The following is a 26209-nucleotide window of genomic DNA, read 5'->3' as shown; positions in this document are numbered from 1 at the left end:
GACGGGCGGATCACGGGGTCAGGAGATCTAGACCATCCTGGCTAACATGGTGAAACCCCGTCTCTACTAAAAAAAAATATATATATATATATCCAAAAAATTAGCCGGGCTTTGTGGCGGGCGGGCGCCTGTAGTCCCAGCTACTCGGGAGGCTGAGGCAGGAGAATGGCGTGAACCCGGGAGGCGGAGCTTGCAGTGAGCTGAGATCGCGCCACTGCACTCCAGCCTGGGTGACAGAGCGAGACTCCCTCTCAAAAAAAAAAAAAAGAAAGAAGAGCGAGAGAGAGACCAGAGACCTCGCGGCCTCACTGTACGCACCTCGCTTACAAGAAATTTAAAAGAGGCGGGGCGCAGTGGCTCACGCTTGTAATCCCAGCACTTTGGGAGGCGGAGACGGGAAGGGAAGATTGCTTGAGTCCAGGAGATCCAGATCCACACCAGCAACACAGAGACTTTTTTTTTTTTTTTTTTTTTTTGAGACGTAGTCTCACTCTGTCGCCCAGGCTGGAGTGCAGTGGCGCGATCTCGGCTCACTGCAACCTCCGCCTCCCGGGTTTAAGAGATTGTACTGCCTCGGCCTCCTGAGTAGCTGGGATTACAGGCATGCGCAACTACGCCTGGCTAATTTGTATTTTTAGTGGAGGCGAGGTTTCTCCATGTTGGCCAGGCTGGTCTCAAACCCTTGACCTCAGGTGATCTGCCTGCCTCAGCCTCCCAAAGTGCTGGGATTACAGGAGTGAACCCCCAAGCCCGGCTTGACATCCGTCTCTTTAAAAAGCAACAACAACAAAGTGTGAGAAGAGTGAAAGAGAGAATGTTAAAAAAAAAAAAAAAGCCTAAAAAAGAATTAAAGATTTAAATATTTTTATTAAAAATTAAAAAAATATACATTAGCCAGGCATGGTAGTGTGGCCTGTGGTCCCATCTACTTGGGAGGCTGACACGGGAGGATTGCTTGGGCCTGGGAGGTAGAGGCTGCAGTGAGAAGTGATTGCGCCACTGCACTCCAGCCTGGGTGACAGAGCAAACCCTGTCTCGAATAATAAGAAGAAGAAGAAAGAAACTCATAAGAAAGGCTGTGCAATTGCTACCGCGCTATAACTTCCAGGCACTTCGTGGAGCGAAAATAAATGGGAAAACTACAGCTCCCATGAGGCGAAGGGGCCACGATGCCCGCGGAAGTTATTTTTCCCCCGGCAGGCAGGGAGTTGTAGTTATCTTTGAAAGCCTTCTCTCTCTTTTGGCATAGGCGGGAAATGTGGCGTCAAGAGGCTGGGATTCCGAGAAAGAAGCGAGGCTTTCATGAAAATGCGAGCGACTTCGGCAAGGGGCGGGGCCGCTAGACGTGGATGAAAGCTACAGAGCCAGCGTGGACCAATCAGACCTCTTTGGGGCGGGGCCTCTGTGGATAAGTGGGCGTAGTGTAGGGGGGAAGTCACCAAGAACGCACCGGAGGTCCTTGCCCGCCCTGGAAAACGCCCTCTGTGGTGAAGGAGAGGTGAGAGGCCAGGGTTCCCATACTCTTGGGTCCTAGGGAGGATGGGGGCCAGAGGGCTGGAAAACTGGGTCCCGGAGGAGGATGCACTGGGTGCCAGTACTTTAGGTCCTGGGAAAAGAGGAGGCTGGGACCCTGGACTCTTGGGTCTGGGAGAGGAGGCGGCCGAGATCCCGGATTCCTGAGTGTGAGAGAGGAGCATGTTGGGAGCCAGGACCCGTGGGTCTGAGGGCCCAGACTCCTGTGTCGGAGGAAGGGAAGGCCGGAGGCCTGGAATCCTGGGGCCTGGGTAACAAAATGCTTGTGTCTTGATTCTTGGAAGTGGGGGCGGCGCTGGGGGCCCGAACTCCTGGTTCCAGGGGAGGAAGAGGCTTGGGACAGACATTATGCATTATCCAGCCCTCCATCCCCCACAGACCACACTGCCATGCCTCCCTCTGGGCCCCGAGGAACCCTCCTTCTGTTGCCGCTGCTGCTGCCGCTCCTGTTTCGCGCCGTGCTGGCTGTCCCCCTGGAGCGAGGGGCGCCCAACAAGGAGGAGACCCCTGCGACTGAGAGTCCCGTGAGTGGCCCTGCCCTGCTGTCCAGCCAGGTGTTTGCAGTGGTACTACAGCTCCTGCAGACCCCGGTGCCCGTAGGGTGGATGCTCCAGTGACTTCCTGGCCCTACAGTTGTAGCTTGTTTTTTTTGCCCACCATTCCTCCCAGCAGCAGGGGTTTGACTTGGTGAAAAACTGGAGGTCCCTGACTCTGAGGTGTGGAAAATCTGCATCACGCCCCAACTAAACGTCTGTTTTTTAAAGATTCTCTCCACCCAAGAAGGAATTTGAAAACAAACAAACAAAACTACATTTCCCAGTAGCACCATGTTGCTAGTTCCTAGTAGCAGTTGATGTTGGCTAGCTGGGATATTCTGACTTCATGGTGCTCTTGGGAGTTGTAGTTTAAATTACAAAAGGGCGGGTGAACTGCTTGTTTATTAATTCCAACATGTGTTTATCAAACCCAATAAAAGCTTTGGTCTTAAGGGATTTGGAACTTTGGAGATCCTGAAGGTCAATGCATGTCTTGTGGTCTGAATCTTCCTATAGCTCCCCATAAGGATAGGCTGGTCAGGCAGTGGCTCATGCCTGTAATCCTAGCACTTTGGGAGGCCGAGACAGGCGGATCACTTGAGGTCAGGAGTTCAAGACCAGCCTGGCCAACATGGCAAAACCCCATCTCTACCAAAAATGCAGAAATTAGCTGGGCGTGGTGACTCACGCCTATAATCCCAGCTACTCTGGGAGGCTGAGGCACGAATTCTCCTGCTGGAACCAAGAGAGGTGGAGGTTGCAGTGAGCCAAGGTCACGCCATTGCACTCCAGCCTGGGCGACAGAGCTGAGACTCTGTTTTCTGAGACTGTCTCAAAAAACAAAGAATGGGCTAGTCATTACCCCCTGGAACGGATCATTGCATGTTCCTGGTCCTCATGCTGCAAGTTAGGCCTCTATTCTGTGAAATCCTTGCAGACCCAGGAAGGCTTTGTTGAGTCCCATTTCTTTTCTTCCATTCCACATGTTTCCTGAGCACCTTCTATGAGCCAGGCATAGTGGTAGTTGTTAGGGCCCAGCTATGTGCATGCCCCATGCCCATGGACTATCCGTGCTCACTGGGAGAGGGAAGACAAAGGGCAGGGCTCTATGAGAGTGAACACCAGGGGTGACAGTCAGGGAGGAAGGGAGGCGTGAGTTGAGTTCTTTCTTTCTTTCTCACTCTGTCGCCAGGCTGGAGTGCAGTGGTGCAATCTTGGCTCACTGCAACCTCTGCCTCCCAGGTTCAGGTGATTCTCCTGCCTCAGCCTCCCGAGTAGCTGGGACTACAGGCGCACACCACCACGAGACGGAGTTTCACCATGTTGGCCAGGATGGTCTCCATCTCTAGACCTCTTGATCTGCCTGCCTCGGCCTCCCAAAGTGCTGGGATTACAGGCATGAGCCACCTCATTTTTTCTTTTTCTTTTTCTTTTTTTTTTTGGAGAGGGATTTTTGCTGTGTCACCCAAGCTGGAGTGCAGTGGTGCAATCACTGCAATCTCCATCTCCCAGGCTCAAGCGATCCTCCTGCCTCAGCCTCTGGAGTAGCTGGGACTGCAGGCATGTGCCACCATGCCTAGCTAATTTTTTTTGTATTTTTGATAGAGACAGGGTGTCATTATACTGCCCAGGCTAGTCTCGAACTCCTGAGCTCAAGTGATTTGCCCGCCTCGGCCTCCCAGAGTGCTGGGATTATAGGTGTGAGCTGCTGAGTTCTGAACTGGAGAGATATGTTAAGTCAAGAGCAAGGAAGAGAGGAAGTGAGGGGAAGAGCATTCCAGGCAGAGGGAACAGCATGAGCAAAGGCCACTTGGTAGGAGAAAGCAGAGCAAGTTGAGGACGTCAAGGAGGCTGCTGTGGCTGGAGCAGGGAGAGTGAGGGGGAGGGGAGAGGGGGATTATGTGGATCATGTGGGATCTTGTGAGACTTGGTAAAGAGGTAAAGAATGTATATATATATATATATATATATATATATATATATATATATATATATATTTAATAGACAAGGTCTTGTGCTGGTGCCCAGGCTGAAGCGCAGTGGCAGGATCATACCTCACTGCAGCCTTGAACTCCTGGGCTCAAGTGATCCTCCTACCTCAGCCTCCCAAAGCACTGGGATTACAGGCATGAGCTACCATGCCTGGCCTTCTCTCTTTTGTAATTTTATTTATTTATTTTTTCCAACTTATCTTATTTGCTTTTCACCACAACTCTGGGAGGCAGAGGATATATTGCCTATTTTATAAATAGGAAGAGCATAGAAGGCCCAGGGAGAGTAAAGTCCCACCCAGCTACGCATGACAGGGGTGGGACTAGGAGGCCTGGGACTCTTGTCTGTGTTGTTCACAGTGCCTGGCATATGATAGGGGCCTGGTGAATGTTTGTTGAATGAATGAATGCATGCATGGGCGGGTGGGTAGATGGATGGGCAGGTGGATGGATGGGCGGGTGGATGGATGGGCGGGTGGATGGATGGGTGGGTGGATGAGTGGATGGATGGATGGATGGTTGGATGGATGGGCGGGTGGATGGATGGATGGGTGGGTGGATGAGTGGATGGATGGATGGATGGTTGGATGGATGGGTGGTTGGATGGATGGGTGGGCAGATGGATGGATGAGTGGATGGATGGATGGATGGATGGGTAGGTGGATGGATGGGTGGCTGGATGGATGGATGGGTGGGTGGGTGGATGGATGGATGGATGAGTGGATGGATGGTTGGATAGATGGGTGGGTGGGATGTATGGATGGATGGGTGGGTGGGATGTATGGATGGATGGGTGGGTGGGATGTATGGATGGATGGGTGGGTGGGATGTATGGATGGATGGGTGGGTGGGATGTATGGATGGATGGGTGGGTGGGATGTATGGATGGATGGGCGGGTGGATGGATGGATGGGTGGGTGGATGAGTGGATGGATGGATGGATGGTTGGATGGATGGGCGGGTGGATGGATGGGCGGGTGGATGGATGGGTGGGTGGATGGATGGATGGATGAGTGGATGGATGGTTGGATGGACGGGTGGATAGATGGGTGGGTAGGATGTATGTATGGATGGGTGGGTGGGATGTATGGATGGATGGGTGGGTGGATGCATGGATGGATGGGTGGGTGGATGCATGGATGGATGGATGGTTGGATGGATGGATAAAGGTATGATTCACGGCTTCCCAACAAGTCATGTCCACTCTGAGCACCCACTCTGGGCAGTATTGGGCTGGGTGTTCACTGATGTGATTTTCATTTCATCTTTGCTGCATACGTGGGAAAAGGTAAAAACTGAGTCCCTTGTCAGCTGCCCCAGGGAGCAGGCCATAGCAGTAACAGGAGTGAGGGTGGGGATGGGGGTGGGAGCAGGGGCTGCTATGTCTGTCCTTGTTGCCTCAGGACACAGGCCTGTACTACCACCGGTACCTCCAGGAGGTCATCGATGTGCTGGAGACGGATGGGCATTTCCGAGAGAAGCTGCAGGCTGCCAATGCAGAGGACATCAAGGTGTGGCTGGGGGAGTGGGGGCTGTGGGAGGGGTATGTGCTGGGAGGGCAGAGTTCAGGGGAGGACTGGTTTCTTTTTTTTTTTTTTTTTGAGACGGAGTCTTGCTCTGTCACCCAGGCTGGAGTGCAATGGTGCAATCTCAGCTCACTGCACCTCCACCCCGCAGGTTCAAGCGATTCTCCTGCCTCAACCTCCCAAGTAGCTGGGATTGCAGGCGCACACCACCATGCCTGACTAATTTTTGTATTTTTAGTAGAGACGGGGTTTCACCATGTTGGCCAGGCTGGTCTCGATCTCCTGACCTCGTGATCCGCCCATCTCGGCTTCCCAAAGTGTTGGGATTACAGGCATGAGCCACCACGCCTGGCCATACTGGTTTCTTCAGAGGGGCCACATGGCTCCAGCTCTGCCTGTATTTGAAAATCACCAAAGTGAGACTCAGGGAGAAGTTGCTTCTTGGGGTCACAAGCTGGGAAGAGCTTTGGGGAACACAGAATACGTGTTTAGTGCAGAGTCCCGTGGGCAGGCTTTTAGTCGCAGCTCCGCCGCTTACCAGCTATGGGGCCTCCCCTCACCGTGCCTCAGTTTCCCCATCTGTAAAATGGGAGTCATCATAGAACCTGCCGCGCACGGTTCGGGTTTGGATTTTCCAAGGGAAGGATTTTGGGGTTTGGATTTTCCAAAGGAAGATGTGTAAAGGGTTTGGAAGAGCATGGTGACACTCCTTAGCAAGTGTTCTGGGAGGGCTGTGTTAACAGAATGCTCCTATGGTGCCTTCTACAGAGGAAGAATTCAAAATAAGGGAGGTGCTGGTGTCCCTTACATCACCATGAACTCCCATATCAGGCCTCTAGGAGCACCATCATTGTCCCCATTTCACCGAGTAGGACACTGAACCCTCGTATCAGGATCTGTCCTTCTCGTGGACCTGGGTCTCACCACCATGCATGGCTAATTTTGTATTGTTTCTAGAGACAGGGACTTGCCATGTTGCCCAGGCTGATCTTGAACTCCTGGGCTCATGTGATCCTCCCACCTCAGCCTCCCAAAGTGCTGGGAGTACAGGCGTGACCCACCGCACCTGGCCCTAAACATGTGGCTTGATGAATGACAGGAGATGGGGCAGCAGAGGTGGGCAGGGCCTTGAATGCCAGGCTGACGGGTTGGGAGCTGTCCTTCCTGGAGACTCTGAGGAGCTGGGGGACTATAAGCAGGGAAGGGGCAGTATAAGACTGGGGCATGAGAAAGCTTATAAGAAGCTTCCAGAGAAGACAGAGAGCAGGCCCCCAGGCTGACCAGGGTCTCCTCTCCTGTCAGAGCGGGAAGCTGAGCCGAGAGCTGGACTTTGTCAGCCACCACGTCCGCACCAAGCTGGATGAGCTCAAGCGACAGGAAGTGTCACGGCTGCGGATGCTGCTCAAGGCCAAGATGGACGCCGAGCAGGATCCCAGTGAGCAGGGGCAGGGCGGGAGGGACAGGCAGGGAGGGGTGGGGAAGGGTGGCCTCGCTCCCGGTGTATGCTAGGCAGGTGAGGCCTCCCTCCCTGCTGCGAAATGTGCTGAAATGTGAGTGGGAGATTGCCCCAGTGTTCCTCCCAGCATGATTTAATATTAACATTACAATATTGTTTGTTTATATTCTGTTTCCATTTGTTGTTTTTAAAAATCTTTATCATGGGCTGGGCACAGTGGCCCATGCCTGTAATCCCAGTACTTTGGGAGGCTGAGGCAAGCAGGTCACCTGAAGTTGGGAATTTGAGACTAACTGGCCAACATGGTGAAACCCCATATCTGCTAAAAATACTAAATTAGCCGGGCATGGTGGTGCACGCCTGTAATCCTAGCTGCTCAGGGGGCTGAGGCAGGAGAATCGGTTGAACCCGGGAGGCGGAGGTTGTAGTGAGCCCAGATCGTGCCATTGCACTCCAGCCTGGGCAATAGAGTGAAACTCTGACTCAAAAAAAAAAAAAAAAAAAAATCATTGTCATTTAAAATTCTGGTAGAGGCCGGGTGCAGTGGCTCACGCCTGCAATTCCAACACTTTTCGAGGCAGGAGAATCACTCGAGCCCAGAAGTTCAAAACCAGCCTGGGCAACATAGGAAGACCCCTGTCTCTATAAAAAATATTAAAAAATAAGCTGGGTATGGTAATACATGCCTGTGGTCCCACCTCCTTAGGAAGCTGAGGTGGGAGGATCGTTGAGCCTGGGATGTCAAGGCTATAGTGAGCCATGACTGCACCACTGTACTCCAGCCTGGGCGACAGAACAAGATCCCATCTCAAAAAAAAAAAAGTTGAAAGAACTTCAGACTTTTAGAAAAGTTGTAAGAGTAGTACAGAAAACTCCCGAACACCCCTGACCTGGCTTCTCTAGTTAACATTTGCTCCATTTGCTTTGTCACTCACGTTTGGGACTTCACCACAGTCACCATCTCGTCACCCTTACACATTTCAGTGTGATACTCTTGCATAAGTACAGCGATAAAATCGGGAAGTTTATCAGGTCACACTGTTTTTCCTTGCTTAGCTAATATCTTTTTTTTTTTTTTGAGACAGAGTCTCACTCTGTCGCCCAGGCTGGAGTGCAGTGGTGCAATCTCGGCTCACTGCAAGCTCCACCTCCCGGATTCACGCCATTCTTCTGCCTCAGCCTCCCAAGTAGCTGGGACTACAGGCGCCCGCCACCACGCCCGGCTAATTTTTTGTATTTTTAGTAGAGACGGAATTTCACTGTATTAGCCAGGATGGTCTTGATCTCTAACCTCGTGATCCACCCACCTCGGCCTCCCAAAGTGCTGGGATTACAGGTGTGAGCCACCGCGCCTGGCCTTTTTTTTTTTTTTTTTTTGGCGAGACAGAATCTCGCTCTGTCTCCCAGGCTGCACTACAGTGGCGCAATCTCGGCTCACTGCACCCTCCGCCTCCTGGGTTCAAGCAATTCTCCTGCCTCAGCCTCCCAAGTAGCTGGGATTACAGGTGTGTGCCACCACGCCTGGCTAATTTTGTATTTTTAGTAGAGACTTGATTTTGCCATGTTGGCCAGGCTGGTCTTGAACTCCTGACTTCAAGTGATCCTCCCTTCTCCGCCTTCCAAAGTGCTGGGATTACAGGCCTGAGCCACCGGCCCTGGCCCCCATCTTAAGGTCTTTAATGTAATCCCATCCTCCAGGACCCCTTAGCCCGGAAAGGTCACGCATTCACAGGTTCCGGGGATCAGGATATGGATATCTTTTAGGGCACCAGTATCCAGCTGCCACAACACCCAGGCTCGTCCCGTCCCTCCTCTGCCCAGAGCCTGCCCCTGGCACCCTAGTGCCCTCAGGCCCGCGTTCATGTTCCTCTTGGCTGCTCCGAGCCTGGGTGGACTTTGGCCACACCCGCCCGACCCTGCCCTTCCCCTATGCACCCTGACCTTCTTGCGTCAGCATTTTTAGAAATTGCTGGCGTGCAGCCTCGGGACCTTTGTTCGCCCCGCTCTCCCCGTGACATTCTTTCTCAGGGATTTTTGCCTGGTCCGTGGACCTTCCGTCTCCCCTGGAATGTCACCTCCTCAGGGTGTCACCGCCCCGGCTGTCCTGTGTGAAGGAGCCTCTGTGTTGTTTGTGTCCTTGGTATTCCTTTGTTCATCCCTTGGTCACCTGTGCTCTGTCTCTAGACTGGGTGCTCCAAGAGGCAGAACTCTTTTGGTGGTTGTTGTTGTTTTTGAGACGGAGTCTCACTCTGTCGCCCAGGCTGGAGTGCAGTGGCGCGATCTTGGCTCACTGCAACCTCTGCCTCCCAGGTTCAAGCGATTCTCCTGCCTCAGCCTCCTGAGTATCTGGGATTACAGGTGCCTGCCACCATACCTGGCTAATTTTGTGTTTTTAATAGAGACAGGGTTTCACCATGTTGGCCAGGCTGGTTTGAACTCCTGACCTCAGGTGATCCACCCGCCTCAGCCTCCCAAAGTGCTGAGATTACAGGCATGAGCCACCCCGCCTGGCCTCCAAGAGTCAGAATTCTGTCATCATTGGATTCCTGCTATGTCCACAGCGGCCGGCGCTGGGTCAGCCTGGAATAGCGGCTCAACACATGTCCCTGGCACAAATAATGAATTTGAGATTCAGTTTGTACCTGTGTCCTGCACACCTGTCACTCCTCTGGGCTCAGCCAGGGCCGGAGCTGCCTCCACTGCAGCCTGGGTCTCCCAAATTCTAGCTGCCGGTGTGTGTGTGTGTGTGTGGGGGTGTGTGTGTGTGTGTGTGTGGGTGTGGGTGTGGGTGTCTTTCTGCCCACCTGACCAAGGGCTGGCTGCTAGAGGGCAGGGCTAGGCCGATTCATTGTGTGTGTGTGTGTGTGTGTGTCTTTCTCCCCACCTAACCAAGGGCCACTGGAGGCCAGGGCCAGGCTGATTCATTTTGGGTCCAGCATTGCACAGCGCAGGCCTGGGCCCCTAGAGGCCTCGGGAGACGTGCGTGCGGTAAGTGTGTGTTGGCAGCGTGTGCGCTGTCCTGTCCTGCCTGGAAACCCTACCCCTTCCTGACCACTTGGAAGCTCCCATACGAGGGAGGCTGCACTTGTTTGCTGAGGCTGCTGTAACCAAGTACCACTGACCAGGTGCTTCAGCAACAGAACTTGACTGTCTCATGGCCTGCAGTCAGAGTCCAAAGGGAAAGTATTGGCAGGGCTGGTTCTTTCTGGGGCTGTGAGGGACGATCTGTACCAGGCCCCTCTCCCTGGCTTGCAGACGGCCATCTTCTCACTGCATTTTCACACCATCTTTCCTCTCTGTGTGCCTGGCCCAAATTTCTCCTTTCATTATTATTTTTTATTAATTATTATTATTATTATTTTTTTTTTCCGAGACAGAGTTTTGCTCTCGTTGCCCAGGCTGGAGTGCGGTGGCGCGATCTCGGCTCACTGCAACCTGTGCCTCCCAGGTTCAAGCGATTCTCCTGCCTCAGACTCCCAAGTAGCTGGGATTACAAGCACGCGCCACCATGCCTGGATAATTTTGTATTTTTAGTACAGATGGAGTTTCGCCATGTTGGGCAGGCTGGTTTCGAATTCCTGACCTCAGGTGATCCACCCGCCTTGGCCTCCCAAAGTGCTAGGATTACAGGTGTGAGCCACTGTGCCCGGCCTATTATTATTTTGAGACAGGATTTCACTTCTACCCCCAGGCTAGAGTGCAGTGGTGCGATCTCGGCTCACTGCAACCTCCCCTCCCACGCTCAAGTGATTCTCCTGCCTTAACCTCTTGAGCAGCTGGGACTACAGGCACACACCACTGCACACAGCTAATTTTTGTATTTTTTGTAGAGATGGGGTTTCACCATGTTGCCCAGGCTGGTCTCGAATGCCTGAGCCCAAGTGATCCTCCCACCTCCGTCTCCCAAAGTGCTGGGATTACAGGCATGAGCCACTGTGCCCAGTCATAAATTTCTGCCTTTTATAAGGTCGCCAATCATGTTGGATTAGGGCCCACAGTAATGACCTCATCTTAACCTGATTCCCTCTGTAAAGACCTAGTCTCAGGTCACTTTCTGAGGTACTGGGGCTTAGGACTTCAACACAGAAACTTAGGAGCACGCAATTTGACCCCTAAGATTGGTTGATGCTTTATCAAAAATTTTGATGTTTTTCTTTTGTTTGTATGTATGTATGTATTTATTTATTTATTTTTCAGACGGAGTCTCACTCTGTCACCAGGCTGGTGCAGTGGCGTGATCTCGGCTCACTGCAACCTCCACCTCCCGGGTTCCAGTGATTCCCCTGCCTCAGCCTCCCAAGTAGCTGGGGCTACAGGTGGGCACCACCATGCCCAGCTAATTTTTTATGTTTTTAGTAGAGGTGGGGTTTCACCATGTTGGCCAGGATGGTCTCAATCTCTTGACCTTGTGATCCGCCCCCCTTGGCCTCCCAAAGTGCTGGGATTACAGGCGTGAGCCACCGCACCCAGCCTTGTTTGTTTTTTTAAAGAGTGGTTGAGGCTGGGCGTGGTGGCTCACACCTGTAATCACAACACTTTGGGAGGCCGAGGTGGGTGGATCACCTGAGGTCACAAGTTCAAGACCAGCCTGGCCAACATGGTGAAACCCTGTTTCTGTTTCTACTAAAAATACAAAAATTAGCCGAGTGTGGTGGCATGCACCTGTAGTCCCAGTTACTCGGGGCTGAGGCAGGAGGATTGCTTGAGCCTGGGAGGCGGAGGTTGCAGCGAGCCGAGATCCTGCCACTGCAGAGTGAAACCCTGTCTCCAAAAAAAAAAAAAAAAAAAAAAAAGGAAAAGAAAAAAAGAAATGGTTGAGTGTCATGGTTTTTGGATGTCCAATGGCTGGTTCCCATCCTTGCTCTGCCACTTGCTAGCTGGTACCCTAGACCAGTCACAACCCCTCAAGGGGTCTCAGTTTTCACATTCATAAAATGGGGATAATCATAAAACCCATGTTGTCATGTTGTCAGGATTTTGTGGAAAGTAAATGAATTAATACAGTTAAAGTGCTTAGGGCATGGCCTGGCATCTAGTAAGTGGGCAGTACATGTTAGTTTTTATTATGGTTATTATTGTAAGCATCAGACTCAGTCGTGGGATCACCTCCTCCAGGAAGCCTTCCCTGATTGCCCCAGGCTCAAGCTGTCTTCTGGGCTTCCCTAGTGCTGTCCGTGACTTCTTTAGATCATGTCTGGCCCAAGATGGGGGTTCTGAAAGAACATGCCCTGAGGTGTTGGACTCTTCCCTCTCTTCCAGATGTACAGGTGGATCATCTGAATCTCCTGAAACAGTTTGAACACCTGGACCCTCAGAACCAGCATACATTCGAGGCCCGCGACCTGGAGCTGCTGATCCAGACGGTAATGGGAGTGGATCTGGAGGCAGAGGATTGAGGGTAGCTTTGCAGAAGGGGAGAAGGGGACAGAGTCCCAGACGTGAGCCAGCTCACCATTCCTGCTGGTATTCTCTGAGGTTGGAGGCTGGTAGAGGGCTGAGTCGTTTCTTTTCTTTTTTTTTTTTTTTTTTGAGACGAAGTCTCGCTTTTTCCCCCAGGCTGGAGTGCAATGGCGCAATCTCGGCTCACTGCAACCTCTGCCTCCCGGGTTCAAGTGATTCTCCTGCCTCAGCCTCCCGAGTAGCTAGGATTACAGGTGCCTGCTGTCACGCCCGAAAAATTTTTGTATTTTTAGTAGAGACAGGGTTTCACCATGTTGGCCAGGCTGGTCTTGAACTCCTGACCTCAGGTGATCCACCCGCCTCAGCCTCCCAAAGTGCTGGGATTACAAGCGTCAGCCACCGCACCCAGCTCTTCTTATAGTGATACCCACCGTAATCCAGCAGGCCATCATCTTAACTAATTACATCTGCAAACACTCTATTTCCAAATAAGATCACATTCTGAGATTCCAGGTGGACATGAATTTGGGAGTGTCGGGGGAGTATACTGTTCAACCTGGTATTGTTAACTCCATTTTACAGAGGTGGAAACTGAGACACAAAGAGGCTGAGTAACTTGCCCAGTGTCACAGAGCTTATGAGATTTGGTCACAAAGCAAAGCCTAGATTTGAACGCTGGGCAAAATAGTTAGAAACCTCTTGTTCTATTTTTGGTTTCTTTTTACTTTTTTTTTTTTTTTTTTTTTTACCTGAGACAGCGTCTTGCTCTGATGCCCAGGCTGAAGTGCAGTGGCATGATCACAGCTCACTGCAGCCTTGACCTCCTGGGCTCAAGCAATCCTCCCACCTGACCCTCCTGAGTAGCTGGGACCAGAGGTGCAAGCCACCACACCAGGCTAATTTTAAAAATTTTTAGTAGGCACAAGGTCTCGCTATGTTACGTGAGTTAGTCTTGAACTCCCAGGCTCGAGTGATCCTCCCACCCCAGCCTCCCAAAGTGCTAGGATTCCAGGCGTGACCCACCTCTCCTAGTCTGACCTTATGTTCTTGGCCACCTAGCTGTACCTGAAATACATAAATACTAAGTTCACCACGTATGTTGTTCCTATTTACTTATTCCTCCAAGATCTGGAGATTGTGGAGGACTTGAAAGAGGTGGGTTGAAGTTGCTATTGTATAACCGTCCCAGTCTGTTTTGAATAAAGAGAAGAAAGTGTGTTATGGGGCAGGAGCAGTCATGGAAACCAAAAAGGGCGACATCAGGCTGTGCGCGATGGCTCACGCCTATAATCCCAGCATTTTGGGAGGCTGAGGTGGGCGGATCACCTGAGGTCAGGAGTTTGAGACCAGCCTGGCCAACATGGTGAAACCTCGTTTCTACTAAAAATACAAAAATCAGCTGGGCCTGGTGACACATGCCTATAATCCCAGCTACTCAAAAGGCCGAGGCAGGAGAATCACTTGAACCCGGAAGACAGAGGTTGAAGTGAGGCAGTGAGCAGAGATTGTGCCACCGCACTCCAGCCTGGCAGCAGAGCAAGACTCACTCTCAAAAAAAAAAAAAAAAAAAAAAAAGGGACATTAGGACACGAGACGTAAGAAAGACAGGTAGAGGCTGGGGCTGCCCACAGCCAGGTTCAGGGCCAAGGGCCTGCCATTTACAGGCTGGAATTGGGGGCTGGGCAGAGGCGGCAGAGGGGAATGACCCTGTGCCTTTCCCCAGGCCACCCGGGACCTTGCCCAGTACGACGCAGCCCATCATGAAGAGTTCAAGCGCTACGAGATGCTTAAGGAACATGAGAGACGGCGTTATCTGGAGTCACTGGGAGAGGAGCAGAGAAAGGAGGCGGAGAGGAAGCTGGAAGAGCAACAGCGCCGGCACCGCGAGCACCCTAAAGTCAACGTGCCTGTGAGGACCCCATTTGTGCCCATCCACTCCCTACCACATCCAGTTTAAACGCAAGATGAGAAAGCAGTTAATGAACTACAATTCCCAAGGGCCCTTGAGGCAAAAAAACTCCCTGTTAGTGTACCTGGCTGCCCCAGGGTCTGCTGGGAGTTGTAGTTTTCTTAGTTTTCTTGCTTGAGGGAGATGATGTTTGTTGGATGAGGGTAAGGGGATATTTGGTTTTATCCCATGGCATCCAGACTTCTTGCTCATGAGCTCCTGGCTCTCCCCTCCACAGGGCAGCCAAGCCCAGTTGAAGGAGGTGTGGGAGGAGCTGGATGGACTGGACCCCAACAGGTTTAACCCCAAGACCTTCTTCATACTGCATGGTAAGGTGGGGAGGGAGTTCCAGAGCCAGGATGAACCCTAGATTCTGACCCTTCTAGGACCTGAATGCTAAGAGGGGTGTGTCTGTCCCAGGAGGGCTTAGTCAGGCCCAAGAGCCAAGCCTATGTCCCCTGGTTGACCAGACAGCCCTGCCTCTCCCGACTACAAGGCTAGGATCTGCATGGAAGGGTTGGGCCTCTTTTCTAGCAAACACCAGACCTCGGGGTTCTAAGGACAGCTGGTGTCCTCTGTAAGCAAACCAGGCTTGGCTAGGCCTGGGCCCTCTGCCCACAGCAGCCCAGGAGAAGCCCTGGTCCACTCTGGGAGCCCTGTCGCTAGGAGTGGGTTGTTCCCTAAGAACCAGGCCTCCAGAAGCCTGGAAAACCCTTTCTCTTTTTCTTTTTCCTTTTTTTTTTTTGAGATGGAGTCTTGCTCTGTTGCCCAGGCTGGAGTGCAGTGGCATGACCTCGGCTCACTGCAACCCCCTGCCCTCCACCTCCCGGGTTCAAGTGATTCTCCTGCCTCAGCCTCCCGAGTAGCTGGGATTACAGGCATGCACCACCATGCCCGGCTAACTTTTGTATTTTTAGTAGAGATGGGGTTTCACCATGTTGGCCAGGCTGGTCTCGAACTCCCAACCTCGTGTGATCTGCCCCCCTCAGCCTCCCAGTGTGCTAGGATTACAGGCGTGAGTCACTGCGCCCGGCCTTGAAAGCCCTTTCTCTATGGTGGATCAAAGGCACACTCCCCTCAGTCTGTCTCCCCCTGTCTGGAAATGTGGCCTGGGGTTGCCAAGCCCCCTCAGGTATGCCAAGCACCCTGTCCCAGAATCTGCAGCCGGTCAGAAGAGCTTAGCAAGGCCTGACTCATTCATTCAGCAAACCTTTCCTAAGTTCCCTCTAAGGACCAAGCTTTGTCAAGACCCCGTGGATACAACTGTAAACAAAACAAAGTACCTCCCCCTCAGAGCCAGTGATCAGGCACACAGATCATACCATACTTTAGTAACTCCACGAGACTGTACAGTATGAGAGGTGCTAGCATTTTACGTAAGCTGCCAATTAAATTAACGTACCATTGGAAACAAGATGCGTCCTGGGCTGGGTGCAGTGGCTCACGTCTGTAATCCCAGCACTTTGGGAGGCCAAGGTGGAAGATGGCTTGAGCCCAGGAATTTAAGACCAGCCTGGACAACAAAGTGAGACCCTGTCTCTATTTGAAAAAAAAAAAAAAAAAAAAATAGACCAGGCGTGGTGGCTCACGCCTATAATCCCAGCATTTTGGGAGGTTGAGGTGGGAGGATCACCTGAGGTCAGGAGTTCAAGACCAGCCTGGCCAACATGGTGAAACCCCATCTCCACAAAAAATACCAAAATTAGCCGGGCATGATCGTGAGTGCCTGTAATCCCAGCTACTCAGGACGCTGAGGTGGGAGAATCACTTGAACCCGGGAGGCGGAGTTTGCAGTGAGCCAAGATCGTGCCATTGCACTGCAGCCTGGGTGACAGAGCAAGACTCCATCTCAAAAAAACAAAGAAAAAAATAAAAATTAAAAATTAAATAAAGATGCATCCCTATTTCGGGGTGATAAAATAGAAGAACACAAAAGTGCATCTCAGAATCAACGAAGGTTCTAGGCCGGGTGGGTGGCTCACGCCTGTAATCCCAACACTTTGGGAGGCCTAGGTGGGTGGGTCCCTTGAGGCCAGGAGTTGGAGACCAGCCTGGCCAACATGGCAAAACCCAGTCTCTACTAAAAATACAAAAATTAAAAAAAAAAAATACAAAAATTAGCCAGGCATGGTAGTGCTAACCTATAGTCCCAGCTACTCAGGAGGCTGAGGCAGGAGAATCGCTTGAACCCGGGAGGCGGAAGGCGGGGGTTGCAATGAGCTGAGATCACACCACTGCACTCCAGCCTGGGCAACAGAGTGAGACTCTGTCTCAAAAAACAATAAAAAGTAAAAAAGAATCAGAAGATTCTGTAATGGGGTCTCAGGTAGTGACGTGTACTACCTCGCAGCCTCGACCACCCAGGTTCAAGTGATCCTCCCCCTCAGCCTCCTAAGTATCTGGGACCACAGGCACGCACCACTATGCCTGGCTAATTTTTTTAATTTTTAGTAAAGGCAAGGTTTTACCATGTTGCCCAGGCTGGTCTCAAACTCCTATGCTCAAGCGATCCACCTATCTTGGCCTGCCAAAGTGCTGGGGTTACAAGCATGAGCCATCCCACCGGCACCACCCACCGCGTTTTTTTTTTTTTTTGAGACAGGATCTTGCTATGTTGCCCAGGCTGGACTCAAACTCCAGGCCTCAAACAATCCTCCTGCCTCAGTCGCCTGAGTAGCTGAGACTGCAGGTGTGTGCCACTGCGCCCAGCTTTAAACATGTTTAATTGTACAGTTCAATAGTATTAAGTATATTTACACTGTCATGCAACCAATTCTGAGAGCTCTTCATCTCGCACAACCGAAACTGTATCCATTAAACCCTCACCCTCCCCTTCTTTCCCCCGCTCTCTAGCAACCACCATTCTATTTTCTGTCTCTATGATTTTGACTATTTTAGGTACTTCATGCAAGTAGGATCTTTTGGTATTTGTCGTGTGTGTGTGTGTGTGTGTGTGTGTGTGTGTGTGTGTGTGTGTGTGTGTGTGTGTGTGTGTGTTTGGCTTATTTCACTTAGCATAATGGTGAGGAACTGAAGTTTTCATTCTACTGGATATTAATTTCTATTTCAATTGCCCCATGTGGCTAGTGGCTGCTGTACTGGAGTCCCAGCACAGCTCTAGAGAGGACATTTGGGCTGGATGCGGTGGCTCACGCCTGTAATCCCAGCACTTTGGGAGGCCGAGGTGGGTGGATCCCTTGAGTCCAGGAGTTCAAGGCCAGCCTGGGCAACATGGCACAAACCCATCTCTACAAATAAAATACAAAAATTAGCTGGGTGTGGTGGCGTGCATCTGTAGTCCCAGCTCCATGGGAGGCAGAGGTGGGAGGATCACTTGAGGCCAGGAATTCAAGGCTGCAGTGAGCTATGATCATACCAGTGCCCTCCAGCCTGGGCAACAGAGTGAAACCCTGTCTCTAAAAAATAGAAAATAGGCTGGGCTCAGTGGTTTACGCCTGTAATCCCAGCACTTTCAGAGGCCGAGGTGGGCAGATCAGGAGCTCAAGAGATCGAGACCATCCTGACCAACATAGTGAAACCCCATCTCTACTAAAAATACAAAAATTATCTGGGCGTGGTGGCACGCACCTGTAGTCCCAGCTACTCAGGAGGCTGAGGCAGGAGAATCACTTAAACCCTGGAGGTGGAGGTTGCAGTGAGCTGAGATCATGCCACCGCACTCCAGCCTGGCAACAGAGCGAGACTCTGTCTCAAAAATAAATAAACAAATAAATAGGCCCGGTGCAGTGGCTTACCCCTATAATCCCAGCACTTTGGGAAGCCAAGGCGGGTGGATTTCTTGAGACCAGGAGTTCAAGACCAGCCTGGGCAACATGGCAAAACCCCATCTCTACGAAAACAAATACAAAAATTAGCTGGGTGTGGTGGCGTGCATCTGTAGTCCCAGCTACTTGGGAGGCTGAGGTGGGAGGATCACTTGAGCCGAGGAGTTCAAGGCTTCAGTGAGCTACGATCACACCATTGCACTCCAGCCTGGGTGACAGAGTGAGACCCTGTCTCTAAAAAATAAAAAAATAAAAACCTTATTTAATCTTTTTAATCAGGCAGTCCCTACAGACCAGAATAGGTTCAGAGCAACTCCCTATACCTTTTTTTATTTTTCATTTTTTTTATTTTTAGAGATGGGGCTTCCCTTTGTCACCCAGGCTGGAGTGCAGTGGCGTGATCATGGCTCACTGCAACCCAGACCTCCTGGGCTCAAGTGATTCTTCCACCTCAACCCTTAGAGTAGCTGGGATCATAGGTGCACACCACCATGCCCAGCCAATTTTTAAATTTTTTTTTTTTTTTTTTTGAGGCAGAGTCTTGCTCTGTTGCCCAGGCTGGAGTGCAATGGCATGATCTTGGCACACTGCAACCCCCGCCTCCCAGGTTCAAGCTATTCTCCTGCCTCAGCCTCCTGAGTAGCTGGGGTTACAGGCACTTGGCATTATGCCTGGCTAATTTTTGTATTTTTGTAGATACGGGGTTTTACTATGCTGGCCAGGCTGGTCTTGAACTCCTGACTTCAGGTGATCCTCCTGCCTCGGCCTCCCAAAGTGCTGGGATTACAGGCGTGAGCCACCGCACCCGGCCCAATTTTTAACTTTTTTTTTTTTTTTTTTTTTGTAGAGACGGGGTCTAGCCATCTTTTCTAAGCTGGTCTCGAACTTAATGTGCTCAAGTGATCTTCTTGCCTTAGCCTTCCAAAGTACTGGGATTACAGGCATGAGCCCCTAAGTTTGGCCCCTACATTTTCTTTAATCTTAATCAATTTAAATTTAAACAGCCCATGTGGCTAGGGGCTACTGTATTGGACAGCGCAGATCCAGAGTTTAGGCCGAGAAGAGACCCCCAGGCCTGAGCCCTGGGCCGCACTAGCATGTGGAGGTCAGGAAGAGGATGGAAACATCAAAGGAGGTGGACGGGCAGCCAGAGAGGACAGAATCATGTTCTGGAAGCCAAGGGCAGAAAGTCAAGTCAGATGCAGGCGGAAATTAACCACTGGATTTGCAAGATGAGGGTTCCTGGCCTCCTCCGCAGGAGGAAGGTTGTGCTTGTCTGAGGGAGCCGAGGAAGGAGGGCCGGTGGTGAGGACAGGAAGTGTGGCTGACCGAGCCTGAAGCCCTGCAGCTGTGGGGTCTACGTTGGTAGGAGAGGTTCCCCTCACAACTGGAGTCGGCACTGGCCTGGTTGTCCGGGAGGCAGAGGTCCCTGATAACCCTGGAGCTGACTCTGTGTCCAGAGCACTGAATGCCAGGGCCAGAGAATCCTGCATGACAGTGACCCAAGCATGTTTCCTCGAACCCTCCCTTTCATCTATTCCATTCTCAACCCCCTGGTCGCTAGGCAGTGGCCCTAGCAACGGGTCTAGTGGGGTGCTAAAGCCTGGGGGCCACCGTTCCACCGCGGGAGACCCGTAGTTACCTGTCCTCTGATAACAGACCCCACATCAGCCCAAAATTTCTTCACCAGGGACCTTACACATCCCCTCCTCGGTCCCCTGAGATACCTTGCTATCCTCTTCCCTTCAGATATCAACAGTGATGGTGTCCTGGATGAGCAGGAGCTGGAGGCACTCTTCACCAAGGAGGTGAGCATCTTGGAAGCCTCGGACACCTGGAGGGACGCCCAAATCAGCCGCTTGTTTCCTCCTAGCAGTCCCCTTAAATCCCCCTGGATGGGAGCTCAGTGAAAACTACAACTCCCATCAGCCCCTGGGGCAAAAACGGCTCCCAGGAGTGGTGGCGTGCCCAAAGGACTGCTGGGAGTTGAAGTTGTCGGGAATGAGCTTGCTGGGGACCTCTCAATGCTGCCTGCCTCTCGCTTGCTCCTGCAGCTGGAGAAAGTGTACGACCCAAAGAATGAGGAGGACGACATGCGGGAGATGGAGGAGGAGCGACTGCGCATGCGGGAGCATGTGATGAAGAATGTGAGGTGGGGGCCAGGCGGGGGAGAGGACGGGGCCCCAGCTCTGTCACTCACCCTTATCTGGCTTCCCAGGTGGACACCAACCAGGACCGCCTCGTGACCCTGGAGGAGTTCCTCGCATCCACTCAGAGGAAGGATTTTGGGGACACCGGGGAGGGCTGGGAGGTGAGAACATGGGGGATACTCGGGGTCCTGAACCTCTCTTCCAGCCATGACCTTTCTTTCAGAATCTGAGGCCCCTTCTCTTTCTCTCTGAGTCTCCGTCCATTCTCCTGGGTCACTGCATCTCTATCTCTGGGTCTCTGTTCTCCCCTGTCTCTAGGACTCTTTTATTTATTTATTTATTTATTTATTTTTATTTATTTTGAGACGGAGTCTCACTCCATCGCCCAGGCTGCACTGCAGTGGCACAATCTCGGCTCACTGCAGCCTCCACCTCCCAGGTTCAAGCAATTCTCCCTGCTCATCCTCTTGAGTAGCTGGGATTACAGGTGCGTGCCACCACACCCAGCTGATTTTTGTATTTTTAGTAGAGGCGGGATTTCACCATGTTGGCCAGGCTGGTCTCAAACTCCTGACCTCAGGTTATCCACCCACCTTGGCCTCCCAAAGTGCTGGGATTAGAGGTGTGATTTTTTTTTTTTTTTTTTTGAAACAGGGTCTTGCTGTCGCATAGGCTGGAGCCCAGTGGTGGGATCTCGGCTCACTGCAACCTCCGCCTCTTGGATTCAAGCAATCCTCCCATCTCAGCCTCATGAGTAGCTGGGATTACAGGCGTGAGCCACCATGCCTGGCTAATTTTTGTATTTTTTGTAGAGATCGGGTTTTGCCATATCGGCCAGGCTGCTCTAGAACTGCTGGACTCAAGCGATCCACCTGACCTGGCCTCCCTAAGTGCTGGGATTACAGGCATGCACCACCGCACCACACCTAGCTAATTTTTGTATTTTTTGGTAGAGACAGGGTTTTGCCATGTTGGCCAGGCTGCTCTGAAACTCCTGGACTCAAGCTATCCACCCTTCTCAGCCTCCCAAAGTGCTGGGATTACCCAGGCTGGAGTGCAGGGGTGTTATCATGGCCCACTGCAGCCTCAAACTTCTGTCCTCAAGTGATCCTCCTGCCTGAGCCTCCCTATTAGCTGGGACTACAGGCACATGCCAGCATGCCTAGCTAATCTAGCTCATTCTTTTATTTATTTATTAATATTTTTTGAGACAGGGTCTCCTGTCACCCAGGCTGGAGTGCAGTGGCGTAATCATAGTTCACTGCAGCCTTGAATTCCTGGGCTCAGGTGATCCTCCTTCCTTAGTCTCCTGAGTAACTGGGATTACAGTCACATACCACCATGCCCAGCTAATCTAGGTCTCTGTTTTATTTATTTATTTGTTTGTTTATTTTTCAATACAGAGTTTTGCTCTTGTTGCCCAGGCTGTAGTGCAATGGTGCATTCTCAGCTCACTGCAACCTCCACCTCCCAGGTTCAAGCAATTCTCCTGCCTCAGCCTCCTGAGTAGCTGGGATTATATGCATGTACCACTATGCCCAGCTAATTTTGTATTTTTAGTAGAGATGGGGTTTCTCCATGTTGGTCAGGCTCATCTCAAACTACTGACCTCAGGTGAGCCACCCACCTCGGCCTCCGAAAGTGCTGGGATTACAGGTGTGAGCCACCGTGCCTGGCCTATTTCAATATATTTTTCAAGATGCCCGGCCAATTTTCTGTAGAGACAGGGTCTCGCTCCGTTGCCCAGGCTGACCTTGAACTACTGGCGTCAAGTGATCCTTCCCACTTTCGCCTCCCAAAGTCCTGGGATTACAGGCGGGAGCCATGGCGCCCGGCCTTGTCTCTCGGTCTTTATCCCACTCCCACCTCCCACTTGGGCTTCTTTGCCCACCCACATGGCCCTGGCCTCCCAGCCTCCTCTACAACTCCCCCATTGGCACAACCCTTTCCAATGTGGGTGGGCCGAGGTTGGACCTGTGCCCCTGATGGCCCCTGTGCCTGCCCTGCAGACAGTGGAGATGCACCCTGCCTACACCGAGGAAGAGCTGAGGCGCTTTGAAGAGGAGCTGGCTGCCCGGGAGGCAGAGCTGAATGCCAAGGCCCAGCGCCTCAGCCAGGAGACAGAGGCTCTAGGGCGGTCCCAGGGCCGCCTGGAGGCCCAGAAGAGAGAGCTGCAGCAGGTGACGGCGGGGGAAGCTGCTTCCATCCACTGAATCTCTGGCTGCCCGTGTCCGTGTCCCCATGGGTGTCCAGAAGCTGGGAAGGCCTGTGGCCACCATGTTAATCACTGGGGGAGCCTCAAGTATTCACCACCATCTTGAGTAAGAGCAGACGTTTTCCCGTCTCTGACGGCTCTGTGGCTGCCATGTGAGATAAGGGCAGTAAGGCTGTAAGTGAGGAGGGAAAGGCCCAGGACGGGGAGAAAGGCAGACTCAGCCAGGGATGGGTGAGGGTTTCCCTGTCCCAAAGCAAGACCCAAGCCGTGACTGGAGGGAGAACTGGATCCCTGACTATTATTAAGCCCGACTGTCAATGAAAGAGAAAAACTGAGGCCCACGGAGAAGGGATTGGCCAGTGACCACTTAGCAGGTTGCTGTGAAGTCTCAGTTTGGGGACTGAGGCCTGAGCACTTGCAATGCCAGCGTCACACCCTCTTGTCTGTGTGACCCCCCCACCTCCCACAGGCTGTGCTGCACATGGAGCAGCGGAAGCAGCAGCAGCAGCAGCAGCAGCAGGGCCACAAGGCCCCGGCTGCCCACCCTGAGGGGCAGCTCAAGTTCCACCCAGACACAGGTGCTGGCCCTAGTCCAGGGAGGAGGGGCTGCAGGGCTGGACCCCTGGGTCTGAGGTTGGAGGGGCTGGGGCCTGGACTCCCAGATCTGAGGGAAGAGGGACTGGGGGTCCGGACTCCTGGGTCTGAGGGAGGAGGGGCTGGGCCTGAACTCCTGAGTGTGAGGGAGGAGGGGCTGGGCCTGGACTCCCGAGTGTGAGTGAGGAGGGGCTGGGGGCTGGGACCCCTGGGTATGAGGGAGGAGGGGCTGGGGGCTGGGACCCCTGGGTGTGAGTGAGGAGGGGCTGGGGGCTGGACCCCTGGGTGTGAGGGAGGAGGGGCTGGGGGCTGGGACCCCTGGGTGTGAGGGAGGAGGGGCTGGGCCTCTGGGGGCCTGGGGGAGGAGGGGTTGGGATGTCCTGTGCCACCATTCCCTCCCTCCATTTCCAGATGATGTACCTGTCCCAGCTCCAGCCGGTGACCAGAAGGAGGTGGACACTTCAGAAAAGAAACTTCTCGAGCGGCTCCCTGAGGTTGAGGTGCCCCAGCATCTGTGATCCTCCGGGACCCCAGCCCTCAGGATTCCTGATGCTCCAAGGCGACTGATGGGCGCTGGATGAAGTGGCACAGTCAGCTTCCCTGGGGGCCGGTGTCATGTTGGGCTCCTGGGGCAGGGGCACGGCCTGGCATTTCACGCATTGCTGCCACCCCAGGTCCACCTGTCTCCACTTTCACAGCCTCCAAGTCTGTGGCTCTTCCCTTCTGTCCTCCGAGGGTCCAGTGAGGCGCTCAGTGATCGGCTTAACTTAGGGAAGCCCGCCCCCTCCCCTTCTCCGTCTGTCCCAAGAGGGTCTGCTCTGAGCCTGCGTTCCTAGGTGGCTCGGCCTCAGCTGCCTGGGTTGTGGCCGCCCTAGCATCCTGTATGCCCACAGCTACTGGAATCCCCGCTGCTGCTCCGGGCCAAGCTTCTGGTTGATTAATGAGGGCATGGGGTGGTCCCTCAAGACCTTCCCCTTCCTTTTGTGGAACCAGTGATGCCTCAAAGACAGTGTCCCCTCCACAGCTGGGTGCCAGGGGCAGGGGATCTTCAGTATAGCCAGCGAACCCTGATACCAGGAGCCCGGGCCTCCCTGAACCCCTGGCTTCCAGCCATCTCATCGCCAGCCTCCTCCTGGACCTCTTGGCTCCCAGCCCCTTCCCCACACAGCCCCAGAAGGGTCCCAGAGCTGACCCCACTCCAGGACCTAGGCCCAGCCCCTCAGCCTCAACTGGAGCCCCTGAAGACCAGTCCCACCCACCTTTCTGGCCTCATCTGACACTGCTCCGCATCCTGCTGTGTGTCCTGTTCCGTGTTCCGGTTCCATCCAAATATACTTTCTGGAACAAATGCATGGCTCCGTGCCTGTGTATCTGTACTGGTCCCTCCAAAACGCTATTGCCACGTCACCTGCCGGAGTCCTCATCTTTGAAGACTGGATTCAAGCATCACTTCTGAGAGGCTCAATCCTGGTATCTTTCCGTCTGCCCCTGATGAGTCTGCAGCCTTCACTCAGGGTCCCTTCAGCCACAAGGACAGAAAACCCAAACCTGGGATTAAGCAATTTTTTTTTTTTTTTTTTGAGATGGAGTCTTACTCTGTCACCCAGGCTGGAGTGCAGTGGTGTAATCTCAGCTCATTGCAACCTCCGCCTTTTGGGATCAAGCGATTCTCCTGCCTCAGCCTTCCGAGTAGCTGGGATTACAGCTGCCTGCCACCACGCCCGGCCTTCTAATTTTTGCGTTGTTTTAGTAGTGATGGGGGTTTCACCATATTGGCCAGGCTGGTCTCGAACTCCTGACATCATGATCTGCCCACCTTAGCCTCCCAAAGTGCTGGGATTACAGGAGTGAGCCACTGCGCCTGGCCGGGATTAAGCAACTTTTAAAAGATGAATTTGGCCGGGTGCTGTGGCTCACGCCTGTAATCCCAACACTTCGAAAGGCCAAGATAGGGGGGATCACTTGAGGCCAGGAGTTCAAGACCAGCCTGGTCAACATGGCAAAACCCCATCTCTACTAAAAATACAAAGATGAGCCGGGTGTGGTGGTGGGCACTTGTAATCCCAGCTACTTGGGAGGCTGAGGCAAGAGAATTGCTTGATCCTGGGAGGCGGAGGTTGCAGCGAGCCAAGATTGCACCACTGCACTCCAACCGGAGTGCCAGAGCAAGATTCCGTCTCAAAAAAGAATGTACCAGGTGTGGTGGGTCCACCTGTAGTCCCAGCACTTTAGAAGGCAGAGGCGGATAGATCACGAGGTCAGGAGATGGAGACCATCCTGGCTAACACGGTGAAACCCTTTCTCTACTAAAAATACTAAAAAAATCAGCTGGGTGTGGTGGCAGGCACCTGTAGTTCCAGCTACTCAGGAGGCTGAGGCAGGAGAATTGCTTGAACCCAGGAGGCAGAGGTTGCAGTGAGCCGAGATCGTGCCACTGCACTCCAGCCTGGGTGACAGAGCGAGACTCTGTCTGAAAAAAAGAAGGCTGAGGCAAGAGGATCACTTGAGCTTAGGAGTTTGAGACCAGCCTGGGCAATGTAGCAAGACCCCGTCTCTCAGAAAAAGAAAAAAAATGAGCTGGGCATGGTAGTGTGTGCCTGTAGTCTCAGCTGCTTAGGAGGCTGGTGTGGGAGGATCCCTTGAGCCCTGGAGTTTGAGGCTGCAGTGAGCCATGATCTATCACTCCACTGCACTCCAGGCTGGGTGACAGAATGCGGCCCTGTCTCTAACAGAAAAAAGAATAAATAAAAATGAATTATGATAAAAACCAAGATGTCCCAAGGCAGGATGACTTCAGGGAACCAGGTTCTCGCATCCCCTAGCTGTGCCAAGGATAGGTTTGGGGGCTGGACTCCCCCTCATGGTCCCAAGGTAGCTGCAGCTGCTCCAGATGTCACCAACAGCCAGTGAAGGAAGAGGCCGCATTCTGTTCTGGGCATTGTTAAGTGGGAGAAAATCTGTCCCCAGAGTTCCCTCTCCTTTCAGCCCTCTCCTCATGTTCCCTTATATCCCACTGGCTGTGAGGCACAGGTCAGTGACAGCTGCAGACAGATCCACCAAGGTGGCATCCACCAG

At 52.6% G+C, this 26209-nt stretch overlaps 1 protein-coding gene and 1 long non-coding RNA gene across 2 annotated transcripts; both read left to right on the top strand.

Moving 5' to 3' along the window:
* The first annotated feature begins 1159 nt into the window (after nt 1-1159).
* Nucleotides 1160-24482, top strand: NUCB1 (nucleobindin 1). Its single transcript, XM_004061108.3, has 13 exons — nt 1160-1498; nt 1912-2057; nt 5464-5571; nt 6889-7021; nt 12302-12405; nt 14166-14351; nt 14629-14719; nt 19925-19983; nt 20230-20322; nt 20394-20486; nt 22335-22505; nt 23010-23118; nt 23546-24482. Exons 2-13 carry the CDS (start codon nt 1923-1925, stop codon nt 23650-23652), a joined length of 1389 nt encoding a protein of 462 aa, XP_004061156.1. The 5' UTR covers nt 1160-1498; nt 1912-1922; the 3' UTR covers nt 23653-24482.
* LOC129528626 (uncharacterized) lies at nt 20493-21749 on the top strand. The gene is made up of 2 exons (XR_008673896.1): nt 20493-20812; nt 21231-21749. It is a non-coding gene; the product is annotated as an uncharacterized lncRNA (long non-coding RNA).
* Nucleotides 24483-26209: the final 1727 nt, after the last annotated feature.

Source organism: Gorilla gorilla, chromosome 20 (assembly GCF_029281585.2).
Source record: "Gorilla gorilla gorilla isolate KB3781 chromosome 20, NHGRI_mGorGor1-v2.1_pri, whole genome shotgun sequence".
NCBI classification, from domain to species: Eukaryota; Metazoa; Chordata; class Mammalia; order Primates; family Hominidae; genus Gorilla; species Gorilla gorilla.
Note: the sequence above shows the minus strand (reverse complement) of the source record. Positions and strands in the feature narration are given on the sequence as shown.